Below are 15337 nucleotides of genomic sequence, written 5' to 3' on the forward strand. Positions count from 1 at the left end.
GCTAGGGGCTGTTTCCTGCATACAAAGCCCCCAGCCTGCGGGTGGAACACACAGGGGCCGGTTATTTGGGGCAGTTCAGTTGCAGATATGTGAGTCCAGAGTGCCCTGCTGTGCTGCCAGACTAACCTGGGCAACTTTTCTCAGAAGTACTGACTTGGAAGGCAGGGGGAAATGTTAGGATGGATCCTGTGTGCGGGGAAGGTGGGGAGGACCCTGCGCTCAGAGCTCTGAGGGGGCCCATTGAACAAGGCCCTGAGCCACATGGTATTCAGGGGAGCTGGGACCTGAGTCTCTGAGAGACAGGGCCAGGATCCAGCTTAGCAACGTGTGCTGGGTTCTCCCAGGGCCTGGGAGAGCCCTGGGGGGACTGGGGTTAGCACATCACACCTTTCAGGGGAGGACCAGCTCCTGTGACCAGTAAAACCAACAAACCAACGGGTTCGTTATCAAACCAACAGGTGCGGATTCAGTCGCCATGGTGTGTGAGGTCTTACTAGGCCTTCCTTGGGGTCCTGGAAGGAGTTCAGGGCATTCTAATGCGAGTTCTTCTCCTTGGAGCACTGCAGTCCACTTGAGCAGACAGGAGCTGAATCAATGAGTTAAAACAGCAGGACAAGTTTAAAGGAGTTCAAAGCCACAAGAAATATCACAAATGCAACAGGTGTCAATCCCCCACTTATCCTATATTTCCACCTATCTACCTACCTAATCTTTACTCATCTACCCACCCATCCATATATCCACCCACCTACCCATCTACCCATACACTCATCCATTCATCCGCCCATCATCCATCCATCCACCTACCCACCCACCCACCAGCCCATCCATCATCCATGTGTCCATCTACTCAGCCAGCCACCCATCCATCCATCCGTCCATCCATCCATCTTCCCTCTTGCTTTCTTATTTCTGCTCTCTTTTTCTCTCCTTTGCACAATGAAAGCTATCGAGGTCTGCTGTGGGCTGGAAGATATAAGGGTGAACACTGTCCTCATCCTCCAGGAACCAGCCCCACTGAGGGGAGCATTTGTCCCACTTTATGTAAGAGCTTGCTCATCTGCCCCATCCATCTATGATACCAGGAGCCCCTGTCTCCCTCAGGGCCTGTGGCACTGGACGTGGCACAAAGCTGGAGCACCTACCTGTGTGTTGATTAAACCACCTGGAGGTGGTGAGGGGTTGGATAGTCCAGGTTGGTGGGAGAAGTTCATAGAAGCTTAAGGAGTGGCGGTGACAGATACGTGAAGAGGCTTAGAAGACCTTTCAATAGGAGAGGAAAATGGGACCCCATCTCCTGGGCCCCTTTCCTTGCTGGGTGGTGGGTGAGGAGCTCGCTTCCTCCTTCCTCTTTCCAGATGTCCCCATGTCATGCCTCTGGGTCTGAAATGCAGCTGTCCGTGAAATGTCCTTGGTGATCTCCACGCAACAGCTGAAGGAGGGCATGGTGCTTGGGGAGCAGGCCAGACCAGCTCCCTTGAGTGGCCAGGGAACCCCCTGGACAGGGTGCAAAGGTGCTCCTCTAAGCTGTGCTGCCCTCTGCCCTCCCTGGTCTCCCGGGCTGACCTCTCCATTCTTACAAACCTCCCCTTTCCTTCCCGCCTTGAAATCTGATAACAGAACTAATACCCAATATTTTTGCCTCCAAGAGAGGCAGGAGATAAACAGGAAGGCGTGAGGGATTAAGGTGTCTTTCCAAGGAAGGGGCAGAGGACAGGCTGGGAGCCAGGCGACATCCCTGTGTGCAGCCGAGGGCTCCAGATGTGAGCTGCTTGGCCCGACGCATTTTTCCATTTGCGCAGAGAAAATAAAACAAAGAGAAAAGAAAACAAGCTGTAAAATGCGTTGCAGAAGCCTGAGTGTGGGCAATGGTCACTGATGTCCCCTGACAGCTCCGGGAGGAGGGGGACAGCGCGGGGGGCAGGGAGCCCTGCCTTTTGATGTTCAGTCTCTGAGCTTTCTTTTGTGTGACCGGTTGTTTGGGAAGAGCTTCGGCTGGTGGAAGGTGCGTGGAAGGTAGAAGAGAGATACCAGCCAGAGGTTTCCCTTGGAGTGGGGAAACGGGGTGCTGAGCTCCCAGGAGGTCATGGGGGACAGCTGGGCTGACTTTACAGATGTAACTACCAGCTTAGCATCTGCCTCTTAGATGGACCAGAAGATACTGCTTCTGAGGCCTTTCTCCTAGCCCAGAGGCCTGAGGTAGTGTCACCCTGGAGATCCTTCCAGATCCCTATGCCAGGGCCTTGTGACTTCTGTCCTAGTAGAAAAGATCTCGATTCTGACCCTTGGTCTAGGGCGAGCTGTTCCTTCCAGGGACCTGGGTCCTTTCCTTTGGGGCAATTGGCCAGGAACCGAGAGACCTGGGCCCTAGTCCTGGGCCCCCATTTCCTGGCTCGGTGGTCCTAGGCTGGTAGTTTGCTTAACCCCTCGGAGCAGCACCCTCTCCCCAAGTCTGGCTGAGTGAGTCCCCAGTGACAGTGAACTTGTATGGTTCCCTGGGCCAGGGCATGGCTGAAGAGGTTTCTTTGTATCTAGTTGAACTCAGCCCTGAGGGCTGGAGGTGATGAGGGGAGACTTGTAAAGCTCTTGGGAGTCATTCTTTGGCCTAATTTGGCTTCTGGATGCCTCTTCCAGACTTCAGGCTTAAGCTGAGGTCTTTTCTCTTGTATCACACACAGCACGTCCTCTAAAACCCTCATCCATCTCTACTTGTAAATAGTGTGTCATTTGGAGAGTGGCTCTAGGAAGAATATTTAAAGAAGTTTATCATAACATCAGAGAGAAAAATGAAAGAGGCAAAATTTTTTAAATCAGCAAAGTAGTATGTGAATAAGAAACTGGTAAAAAATATTTGCAACTGGTATATAAAACATACAAATACAGTAGATGTCATCAGAAAAAAACCCCCACCTTTATTTGAAAACTGGGCAAATGACATGAACAGGCAGTGCCTACACAAAAAAAGAAATATAAGTAGAAAAACAACCACACCAAGAAACGTCCAACTTCACTGGTCATCAAAGACATACAGATTAAAATTGTGTGCGTGTGTGTTTTCCAGATGAATTGGCAAAGGTTAAAAAAAAAAGGAATGCTGATACCAAATGCATGTTGTTTTTCTTTTCAACAGTGTGGAGAATAGGAAGTAGGTAGGACCTCTCACATCCTGCTAGTGGGAGAGTAAACCAGGACAGCCTTTCTTGAGGGCAATTTGGCATTTGGGATCTCAAGTTAAAAACACCAAAATTTAACATAGCAATTCTGTCCTGAGAAATTTACTGTATGACAGTCATCAGAGCAGAGTACACATATGTGTGTTCAAAGGTGGTTACCACTGTATTGTTTATAATAGTGAAAAACTGGAAATAACTGCCCAACCCAGGAAGGCGCTGCTTTTTATTTTGAATTTTTGGCCACACCTCGTGGCATGTGGGATCTTCCTCAACAAAGGCTTGAACCCACACCCCCTGCATTGGAGGGCAGAGTCTTAACTACTGGACCACCAGGGAGGTCCCAAGGCCCAGCTTTTTACTGCATCAACTTGTTTCCAAGGAGCCCATTTCGTGTATTCATACAGTGGAGGACTTTCAAAATTATGACGGACATTATCTGACATTAAAAAATATTCATCATCATGCGAAAATAGGCTAGGAAGCGAGAGGTACATAGATGATCCATGTCTGTCAGAAAGAAAGAGCTCCACAGCTGAGTAAATGTTAATTAAAGCCTGCAGGGAAAGACCCAATATTAACAGCAGTAGGTGGAAACTTGAGTGCGTTTTTTTTTTTTTTAACCTTTCTGCTTTTGTTTTTCAAGTGTCTGGTATTAAACATATATTTAACAATTGCATAAAAGGTGATTTAGGACTTCCCTGGTGGTCCAGTGGTTAAGACTCTGCTTCCAATGCAAGGGGCACGGGTTCAATCCCTGATCAGGAGACTAAGAGCCCACATGCTATGTGGCGCAGTCAGGGGGGAAAAAAAGGCCATTTAAAACAAAAAGCAAGTTGCATTGTAGAGTGTGCAAGATTAGGCCAGATTTAAGCTGGAGATACCCCCGAGTTAGAAGCCTAAAGAAGAAACAGGTAACAGTGTCACAGGGTAACATGAGGAAAGCTGAGGGGGGTGGGGCCCTCCTGGGTGCCTGGGGAGCTCAGAGCCTTTGTGTGTAAGCTGGGCAGGTGGAAGGTGAAGATGGGCCTGGAAGTGACATTGAAACCAAGAAAGGGCTGATGGAAGGAGGCAGTCAGATAAGAAGGGGGCTTGAGAGCAGAGAGTCCTAGGAGGGAAGGAGCAGCACATGTCTGTCCCCACAGAGGGGACAGGTGAGGGGTCCTCATATACAGCCTGCTCCAGAAACTGAAAGGGTTTGATACAGCTGAAGCCTAAGAAGAGAGGGGCGCTGAGCAGAGCTACAGTGGGAGAGAGGAGCTGGACCAGTTTATACAGAGCCCTGGAGGCAGTATTAAATGATTTTGGTTTTATTCAGTGGGGAGCACTGAAAAATTTCAAGCAGGTGCTGGACATCCTCAGACAGGGGCTCAGAACTCCTGCTCCAGTTACAGTGTTGGGAGCCTGGAGGGCTCAGTGGGGCGGGGGTGGGGGGAGGGCGGAGTCTGAGGTCTGATGGATGGAGAGCAGTGAATGGGTCTGGGGGAGGCGCCTCTGGGTCCACATGAAGACTTCGAAGTGGAAGCCGGAAATGTGGATTTGCGGGTCAGGAGCACAGAGGTGGTCACTGCTGTGAGGGGGGAACCAGGCAGACCCGGGAGAGCATCAGAGCGGAGGGGAAAAGTCCACAGGAGCACTCGTGTGGGGAACAGGCAGAGGGAAGCAGGATTAGACAGAATTGTGAAGGCCAGGGGCAGGATGCTGAGGGCCTGTCCAGAGGACCCAGCTGCCAGGAGCGTGGCCACCACACTATGGGAGGAAGTTGATGGCAGGAAGGGAGATCGTGCAGGAGGAGGTGGGGGAAAGGAGAGTCCAGGTCAGTGTCTGGAGCGCAAGGACGTGCGGAGCGTGCATGGGTAGAAGTGATGCTCACAAGAAGTACGTGCATCTGCTTGGGCTGCGGTGATAAAATGCCTCCCACTGGGACGCGTAAACCAACACATGTGTACTTCTTATAATTTGGAGGCTGGAGTCAAGATCAAAGTGTGGGCAGGTCTGGTTTCTCCTGAGACCTCTCTTCTTGACTTGCAACCCTGCCACCTCTCTGTGTGTCCAGACTTCCTCTCTATGAAAAGAGGACACCAGTGCTTGGACTAGGGCCCACCCTAGTGTCCTCATTAAAATGAGAGAGGACCCCATTTCTAGGGTAGGTCCTCTGTCTGCCAGTGAAGTAAAAGTCGTTCAGTAGTGTCTGACTATACTGTCCATGGGATTCTCCAGGTCAGAATACTGTAGTGGGTAGCCTTTCCCTTCTCAGGGGATTTTCCCAACCTAGGGATTGAACCCAAGTCTCCCTCCCGTATTGCAGGCATATTCTTTTTTACCAGCTGAGCCACCAGCGAAGCCCAAGAATACTGGAGTGGGTAGCCTATCCCTTCTGCAACGGATCTTCCCGACCCAGGAACCAAACTGGGGTCTCCTGTATTGCAGGTGGATTCTTTACCAACTGAGCTATCAGGGAAGCCCTCTGTCTGCCAGGATGTCTCCAAATACAAGTTACATTTGGAGATTCTAGGGTTAGGGCTTCAGCATATGAATGGGGGCAGAGGAGGGGCACAGTTCAGCCCATGACAAACAGGATTTGGGCACAAGAAGGATGCCAGCCGCACCTCCCAACTCTGACTGGGGATAGATAGAGGGTGGAGGTGGTGATCCTTTGCAGGATTGAACCTTCTCCATGGGGAGGGAAGCAAGTGCCTGGCAATGGGTCAGGCACAGTCAGGTGGTCTGTAGGGGCTGATGGATGCAAACAGGGGAGCCTAGGAAAAGCTCCCAGAGAAGGGGCTTCCTTGAGGTCGGGCCATGGAGGGGGAACTGGAGGGGATGTCCAGAGTCTTCGGTGGCCCCCTTTTGACCCGAGTCCCTGCCTCCCGCAGCCTGTAACTGCAACCTGCATGCCCGGCGGTGCCGTTTCAACATGGAGCTTTACAAGCTGTCGGGGCGCAAGAGCGGGGGCGTCTGCCTCAACTGTCGCCACAACACAGCCGGCCGTCACTGCCACTACTGCAAGGAGGGCTACTACCGCGACCTGGGCAAGCCCATCACCCACCGCAAGGCTTGCAAAGGTAGGTGGGGCGAGGCCCCGGCGCCCCCTCTGTCTCCCTATATCTATCTATCTATCTATATCTGTCTATCTATCTATTTTCCCCCCCTCTACCTCTTTTATTCTTATCCCCACACTGAGATCATCGCATGCATGCACGCCTTTTGGAGGTGTAAGCTGGAACAAAGGGGCAGTGGAGACGCTAGTCAGGGAGAAGAAAGGGGGGTGGTGATCCCTGCGAGGGCGCAGGGCTCCCGGCCCCGCCCCGCCCCCTCTGTCCGCACAGGTGTGCCGCATACCGCAGGGCGGGGGGTCATGTTCTCCCGGCTTACTCTCTGCACAAAGGACTCTCTTTCACCAAAACCTTGCAGATGCATTTCTTTGGAGGTGTGCGCCCACCACCCCCCCACCCCACCCCAGCCCCCCGCCCCCTCCTCCAGCCCTCAACACTCAAACAGATGCGCACCTTCACAGATGTCGGCAACTTGGGGAGGGGGGAAGTGGGGTGAGAGGCAGGGGTTCAGAAGGAGCATTTAATCCACCTGCAAATAGTTTCACTTCTCAGGACAAAAAATTAAACGGAGACAGGGGTCTCTATTTTCGTTCATTGAAGCAAGCTGTAATGTTTTAACTTTCTGCTGTTTTGTTTTCTCCCACTAACAAAAATGACTCCAAGGAGTTGATGAAATGCCAGGGAATTTAGGGACAATGGGGGAGGGGAGAAGTGCTCCCCTCCTCCTCCCCACCCTGCCACATGCATTTGTTTTTGGGAATTCCAGGAACCAAGGCTCTCTGGGTCCAAAACTTGGGGCCTAGGGACACTGCTTGCTGAGAACCTGACTTCCTGGGAAGATATTCATCTCCGAGGGCTCTTGGGCCACAAGCCAGTGTGGCTGGGGTCCTCACATGGGCCTGTAAAGACCCTGAAGCAGGAGAGACCCAAGCCAACCTAGGCCTGGATGAGGAGCTGCAGCAGAGAAGTCTTTCTATGGCTACTGCTTAGCTCTGGATGAAGCCAGAGTATCATCTTCTTAACAGGAAATCCACCAGATGTTGGGCACTTGTGTGGAGTACTGATTACATAATTTGTGGGCCCCGGTGCAAAATGAAAATATGGGACTTCTTCTTGTTCAGGAATTGCTAAGACTTTCAAAATGGCAAGCAGAGTTTCAGCCTAGTTTGTGCCCTTCTGAGTGTGGGGCCCATGCAGTCTGCCCTACTGTTGCAGAAAGCTTTTTTCTAAAAAACAGATTCCCAGTCTGTCTTCTCCTAGAGAAGTCCCTGAGATTCCAAATGAGCAGAGATGAACAGGGTGGCTTCCCTCACACAAGGTCTCTTTCCAATTCTGTGGACCTAAGGCTGCCTCTGGTGGTTGCTGAGAGAAATTTAAGCATTAAGGTAGCTGGGCTGTTTTCCATGTTGAAAACAACTGATCCAGGTAAGAAAGTCCCAGGAGAGTTTGACCAGAAATTGAGAAAGGTGATCTGGGAAAAGGGACCCAAGAAATATCCACAGTAGCAGGAAGGCAGGGGCACCAGGGAAGGAGGGCTTTGGGTTTTCAGAGACAGTAGTTGGAAGGTAGCCAGTGCCTTGTGCCCAAGTGTTTTGTTGTCTTTTTTCTACAGAAGAAATTGGAGTTGGGGTCTTGTAAACAACTGGCTGCACATAGTTTTCTTGAGGATTTGGCCAAAAAAATTTACTCACCGGGGGCCAGTCAGGTGGGCAGCCCTGTGCTTGTGAATGAGAAGATCTGGGCTCTGTTTGGAAGGGCAGTGGTCACTTCCTGTAGTGCCAGTTTGAGCTGTCAGAGAAGGAAAGGCATGTCCCCTGGAGAGTCGGGAAGGAGCAAGGCCTTGGTCATCTTGCCATCTGCATCCCCTCCCTTTCCTCTGTTGCCGTGGGGAGCGACAAGGGCCGTGTGTGGCCTGACACTGCTCAGAGTGAGATCTCAGAAGGCCACAGGGTCCTGGGAACCTGCAGACCATCCTCTGGGGCTCTGCCACTCTGGTTCAGTGGTGTGGAACTGCAGGCTTCCTGTGCTGGTTTCCAGGAGGAACAGATACAGGCAGGTGAGGGTGGGGTCCCGGCTTCTTTCAAATGCTCTGGCCAGCCTGGGTGGCTTTGTCTTTCCTCCCAGCCCTGGACAGCAACTGCTTTGATGTTAACTCTGAGAGAAGGACCCATGGAAGAGGAAAAAAATCTAAGGATGGAATCTGCTCAAAAGAATACTTGCTTATCCTTCTAGGGAAATGTGTTAGAAGTGAGACTGTCAGTGCCTCCTGATTGGCAGGGGAGGACCATGTTTCAAGTATCCTGCCTCCTGATTGGTGAGGGAAGACTGTTTCAAGGATCCTGCCTCCTGATTGGTGAGGAAGAGCATTGCCTGAAGGGCCCTGCTTCATGATTGGTGAGAAGAGACACACATGGAAGATATGCTCTCTGATTGGTGAGAAGAAGAATGTGACCTGAAAGGTCCTGCCATTTCACTCTGAGGAAAGGCATCTCTTGAAAGTTCCCCATCTTTCCCCTTAGCTTTTTTTTTTCCTGATGTCACCCCCTTAGAGATGTGGGAACTTAGAGTCCACAGTTCCCCCACTGAGAAAGACCCTGAGATTTAGGGGGAACCAGCTATTGTTCAGATGCTAGCAGGGGAATGGGTACCCTCAAGATCTTCAGACAGGGGTCTCTCTCATCGCCTTCGGCGAATTCCACTGTCTTGTCTTCCCAGGGCTAGATGGTTTAAGGAGATGGTTCCCTTGGTGGCAGCATTTGATCCCAGTATTTTGATCCCTGATGGTTCACTGTCAGAGGTTTCCAGAATCATGTAGATTGTAGCCCTGGGGTGAAAGCTGTACTTCTTTGCTCTGTCTCAAATGCATTTCATGGGGAAAATGGGACAGCCAGCAGTGCCTCTTGATTCAACTCAGCCATTGACCTAAGGGTGCCTGGAAAAAGTCATGGGGGCCCCTTGAGCCCCTGACTTCCCAGGGCCTGGGAGGAGCCCCAAGTATGGGCCTGAGGCCACCCATACACTGCTGAATGGGCTGACACCTGATCTTGTTCAGTTGAGAGCAGGGGTGGACCCAGACAAGAACAGCTTGGAGCAAGGGCATTCCGTCCCAAGCATCATTATGCCATCCCCCCAAGGGAAGTTCCGTAGCAACAAATTTGTTGGGTTCTTTCTCCCCTCCCCTAGTTTGGAACCAGACAGTGCTAGTGCATACAAAGGGCTGTAGTCAACATGCCCAGGGAGCAGGCGGCTGCACTCTCTGCTATTCAGCGCGATTTCACAGCCCTGGGAAGGCCTCATTATGGCCTGGGCTGTTGTCCTATACAAAGTCAGACGAGATGAGTTTCTCCCCTTTCTCTGCAGAAGGGTGTGTGAGTGATACTCGTCCTGGAATCTGTCAAGACGGATAGGCGGTTTTGTTTACCGTTTGTCTTCTTTATGGACTCGGGGGCTCTTTCTCTTTAGAGCCAGCAAAGAAGACGTTACCATTTAACCATTTCAGCCAGGCCTCCCTTTAAACGATATTAATTTATCATCTCCTCAAACCATCTGTGATGGATAAAGACATTCCGGGAGTCTCCCGTGAACTGAATTGTGATGAGAACAGAGAAATTACCCACCGCATCCAGCGCCCGCCCGGCTCAGAGCGGCCTGTTTCTTGCCGTCATTGCCCTGCCCCCTTCAAGTTCACAGTCACCATGGCTCATCGCAAGCCGCTGAGAACGTGCCTGAGTCCTCGGAAGCCGTGGGCAACAGTGGACCTGTAGCCCCCCAGGGGTCCCCAGTCTGAGCAGAAAAGCTTCCTGATGTTTGTTTCTCCCCCACACCCCCCCTTAACAGGGACATTACTTGGGATGGAACTTCTGCTACCAGAAGAGCAGCAGGTGGTCCCTAGCCCCAGGCTAGGAATTTTCCCATCTGAAAATGGGGATAATAACAGTCCCTTCTTGGGACTTCCCTGGTGGCCCAGTGGGTAAAACTCCCTACTCCCAGTGCAGGGGGCCCGGGTTAAATCCCAGGTCAGGGGTCTGGATCCCACATGCTGACACTAAAGACTCTGCATGCTGCCAGAGAGGATCCAAGATCCGAGTGATGCAGCTGAGACCTAGCACAGCCAGATAAATACGCATTGAAATGATATCAGGGGAGAGACATCACTTCGCCAACGAAGGTCCATCTAGTCAAGGCTGTGGCCTTTCCAGTAGCCATGTACGGATGTGAGAGTTGGACCGTAAAGAAGGTTGAGCACCAAAGAACTGATGGTTTTGAATTGTGCTGAAGAAGACGCTTGAGTCCCTTGGACAGCAAGAAGATCAAACTAATCAATCCTAAAGGAAATCAACCCTGAATATTCATCGCAAGGACTGGTGCTGAAGCTCCAATACTTTGGCCACCTGATGCGAAGAACTGACTTATTGGAAAAGACGTTGATGCTGGGAAAGGTTAAGGGCAGGAGAAGAAGGGGATGACTGAGGATGAGACAGTTGGATGGCATCATCAACACAATTGACATGAGTTTGAACAAACACTGGGAGATAGTGAAGAACAGGGAAGCCAGGTATGGTACAGTCCATGGGTTAGCGAAGAGTCGGACATGACTGAGCAACTTAACAACAACAACAATAATAATAGTCCCTCATCCCAAGTGTTACAGAGTTGATTAAGTGAGATGATGTAGAGGAGGTGTCTGGCACACAGCGTGCACACCACACCAGGAACTGTTACAATCATTGGTACAAGCAAAGGAAAAGTGAGTAACCAGAGCTGCTGTTACTGTCAGCACGCACACCATGTGGAGACCATCGCTCAGGCTGCCCGCGGCCTTAGTTCTTTCCATGAGCGTGGTACCTAGCACAGCTGGCCCCTCTCATTTGAGGGGCTTAACCCTCATGTGGACTTGAAAGCTGATTCCCACCAGACTGCACAGGGCCCGAGGAATTTGCCCTAATGCTGTTTCACACCCTCGATACTGGGAGCAAAACTGATAAACGGCTGGAACAGCAGAGCTGGGTGCTTGGCAGCTGCAGGCAGGAGTGGGGGTCGGGGGCTCAGCGGAGAAGATGGGGACGGGTTGGGTGTGTCCAGGTGTGGTTCTGAAAGTGCCACGAAGAAGGATCCGCGGCATCTGAGGGCCCTCGAGCTGAAAGGCAGATGCAAGGCCCGAGCTGGTCGCCACTGTTGGTCACCCGGGTGCTCTGGCACCTCCTCCACCATCCAGCCTCTGCTTGCCTGCTGGGCTCTGTGCGTCCAGTGCATGCAGGCAACACACACACACACACACACACACACACACACACACACACACACACACATCTGTACACACACACACACACACACACCCATCTGTACACACACCCATCTGTACACACACACACCCACACACACCCATCTGTACACACACACACCCCCATCTGTACACAGACACCCACCTGTACACACGCACACACATACACCCGTCTGTATACACACACACACACACACACCCATCTGTACACACACACACCCCCATCTGTACACACACACACATCTGTACACACACACACCCATCTGTACACACACACACACACCCATCTGTACACACACACACACCCATCTGTACACACACACACACACCCATCTGTACACACACACATCTGTACACACACACACATCTGTACACACACACACCCATCTGTACACACACACACCCCCATCTGTATACACACACACCCCCATCTGTATACACACACACACACCCATCTGTACACACACACACACACACCCATCTGTATACACACACACATCTGAAACTTTCACCTGTAAATCAGCTGCAGGAAGACTGTAGTTAACTATTAATAGATCACAGAGGGTCAAATAACCCAGTTTGGGATGCCGGGGCTCCCCCTTCCACTTCCTGCTGCCTGCACCTTCATCCAAAAGTGGCGGGGGAAAGAGAGGTTGTGCAACTTGAAATGTGTCTTCTTTTGTGCCTCCTTAGCAACTTCTGGCGGGAGAAGGAGATGGCACCCAACTCCAGTACTCTTGCCTGGAGAATCCCAGGGATGGGGGAGCCTGCTGGGCTGCCGTCTATGGGGTCGTACAGAGTCGGACACGACTGAAGCGACTTAGCAGCAGCAGCAGCAGCAGCAACTTCTGGGAGAAAGAAAAGCAGAGCCTAGGAGGAGCGGACAAAGAGCTGAGATGAAGTTTGTGGATTACTTGTGGATTTAAATTATCCTCGTCCCTCATTAGCACAGAGAATTTGGAAGTGGGGAGTGTTTGTTGTTGTGGTTGCCAGTGATCTCAGATGTGAGGGGAGGGTCTTTCCTGCGCGTCCCTCCTCCTCTCCTCCAGATTCAGGGTCCATGAAACAGCCTCTTCCCGCAGGGAGGGCGACACAGTGGCCCTGAGTGTGTGCACTAATTGAACCCATATCCATGGGTCTCCTGCCCCACATGGGAACTAGGGTCCAGTGGTGACCAGCACAGACACGTTCCTCTGGAACTTGTGTTCTGGAGGGAGGTTGATGATAAAGAAGAAACAATAAGCAGAGGATTATTACAGATTGTGGTGAGTTACATGGAGGAAATAAATAAGCTGGAAATAGTGTAACTGGCAGTGGGGAGGGGAGGCTGCTTTGCAAGGCATCCCGTGAGGACCTGTCTGAGGATGGGATGGACTGTGAGATGAGACCTGGGATTCAGGGGCAAACAGCCATGGGGACAGCGAGGAGCGGAACCCATGCCTGAGAGCAGGAAAGGGCTGGAAGGCTTTGGGTCAGAAGGGAGGTAAAGGAAGGGCCAGTTCTGAGAGCCACAGAGGCCGCCAGTAAGGCTAAGGGTCAGTGACCAGACTGATGCTCATGGCGTCCCTCGTAAGAAGCTTCTGCTGTGAAGGAGCAGACAGGGGGACGTATTTGTGCATCACATATCTGGCCAAGGACTTGAATCCAGCTAATGTGGAGAACTCTCAAAACTGCACAATTAGGCAATACTGACCACTCAGCTAGAAAGGGGCAGAGTACTTGAGCAGAGCTACTCGGTGAAGATACAGGGATGATGGATAAATGCCTCAACCGTCACTCTTCTGCATTAGGGAAATGTAGACTAGAGCCATGGCGAGATGCCATCACCCACCCACTGTTGCTGTTCAGTCGCTAAGCTGTGCCCCGACTCTTTGTGACCCCATGGACTGTGGATCTCCAGGCTTCTCTGTCCTTGGGATTTCCCGAGCAAGAATACTGGAGTGGGTTGCCATTTCCTTCTCCAGGGGATTTTCCCAACCCAGGAACAGAACCTGAGTCTCCTGCATTGGCAGGTGGATTTTTCACCGCTGAGCCACCAGGGAGAAGTGAAGCATAGAGCTGCCATAATACCAAGCAATGCTTCCTCTTGATGTTTATCCCAGAGAAATGAAATCTCCTTTCACACAAAAAATGGCACATGCTGCTGCTAAGTCACTTCAGTCGTGTCCGGCTCTGTGTGACCCCATAGACTGCAGCCCACCAGGCTCCCCCGTCCCTGGGATTCTCCAGGCAAGAACACTGGAGTGGGTAAAACGGCACATGGATGTTGATAAAAGCATTATTCACAACTGGCAAAAACTGGAAACAGCCCAACTGTGCTCTGGTGGGTGAATGGTCAACCAACCAGTGGTATGTCTGTACTGTGGAATCTACTCAGTGATGCAACTGGACACGCTGTTGACTGACTTGGCAACACGGATGCATTTCAATGCACTGGGCATATGTGTGTGGTAAGTTGCTTCAGTTGTGTCCGACTCTTTGCGACCTTACGGCTCCTCTGTCCATGGGATTCTCCAGGCAAGAATACTGGAATGGATTGACATTTCCTGCTCTAGGGAATCTTCTGAACCCAGGGATTGAACAAACCCATGTCCCTTACATTTCCTGCATTGGCAGGTGGATTCTTTACCACTAGCGCCACCTGGGAAGATGCACTGGGCATAAAGGAGGCCAATTTTAAAAGATTACCTGCTGTATGATTCCATCCACCATACATCCTGCTGTGGCTGCTGCTAAGTCGCTTCAGTCGTGTCCACCTCTGTGAGACCCCATAGACGGCAGCCCACCAGGCTCCCCCGTCCCTGGGATTCTCCAGGCAAGAACACTGGAGTGGGTTGCCATTTCCTTCTCCAGTGCATGAAAGTGAAAAGTGAAAGTGAAGTCGCTCAGTCCTGTCCAACTCTTTTCGACCCTGTGGACTGCAGCCTACCAGGCTCCTCTGTCCATGGGATTTTCCAGACAAGAGTACTGGAGTGGGGTGCCAATGCCTTCTCTGACCATACATCCTGCACCTCCATAAATCCCAGAATAAGATATTCTGCAAAGGCGAAGCCCTAGGGTCTGAGAACAGATCCGGGGTTGCCAGGAGTCAGGACAGGGGCCTCACCACAGAGGAGGATCAGGGCTGCCTGCCTTGCGGGTCAGCTTTGTGGGGCCCCTCGGTAACCCCAGTGCACTTCTCATAGCTGACAACACAGATCTCAAAGAGTCCAGCCCAGTGCAGCAGTTCATGGTGTCGGGCAGGGTGCCGCACGGGTGTGGAGCGAGGGCCTGGTGTACAGCAGGAGCATGTCCTGCTCCCCTGAGCTGGGACACTGCAGTGGACTGCAGCAGTGGGGGTGACTGTCCCAGGGGACAGAACACTGCCCTGGATCTTAGCCTGTTTAGTTGGAAGCAACTTTAGTGCAAGTATAAACCTCTGGCCTTAGAGATGAGCTACCTGAGACTCAGAGCAAGGCACTAGCCCAGGGTCACACTGCATTGCTGGCAGGGCAGGATCAGACCTGGGTCTCTTGACACCCATCTGAAACCATCTGTGTGTCTTTAGCGGTTCGTATCTGGCTGATGACCCCAAGCAAGGACAGTCTGGCTTCTCTGCATCGGGCTACCATCCAGCCCATGTGTTCATGAGAAACCTGATCCGGCCGCCTTCTCAGGGCCCTGGGCTTCCTCCTGGTCTCACCTTCCTCTTCATGGAAAAACTCTCTGGTGGGTTGTTTCCCAGGGCCAGGTTCTGCCTGCTGCGTGCAGATGATGACTTGCTGGGGAAGGGCCTGACCTCCTCTGAGCGGAGTGGCTGACATCCAGGGAAACGGGAGTCACCGAATCGG

The 15337-nt window shown here is 51.8% G+C and overlaps 1 protein-coding gene across 1 annotated transcript in view; it reads left to right on the forward strand.

The window, feature by feature from the left end:
- Positions 1 to 15337, forward strand: part of NTN1 (netrin 1) — a 173958-nt gene that overhangs the window by 115552 nt on the left and 43069 nt on the right. The window contains exon 3 of the mRNA XM_018064001.1: positions 6047 to 6235. Within this exon, the coding sequence (XP_017919490.1) occupies positions 6047 to 6235 (189 nt within the window). The remainder of the gene's footprint in view (positions 1 to 6046; positions 6236 to 15337) is intronic.

This window comes from Capra hircus, chromosome 19 (genome assembly GCF_001704415.2).
Source record: "Capra hircus breed San Clemente chromosome 19, ASM170441v1, whole genome shotgun sequence".
Lineage (NCBI taxonomy): Eukaryota > Metazoa > Chordata > Mammalia > Artiodactyla > Bovidae > Capra > Capra hircus.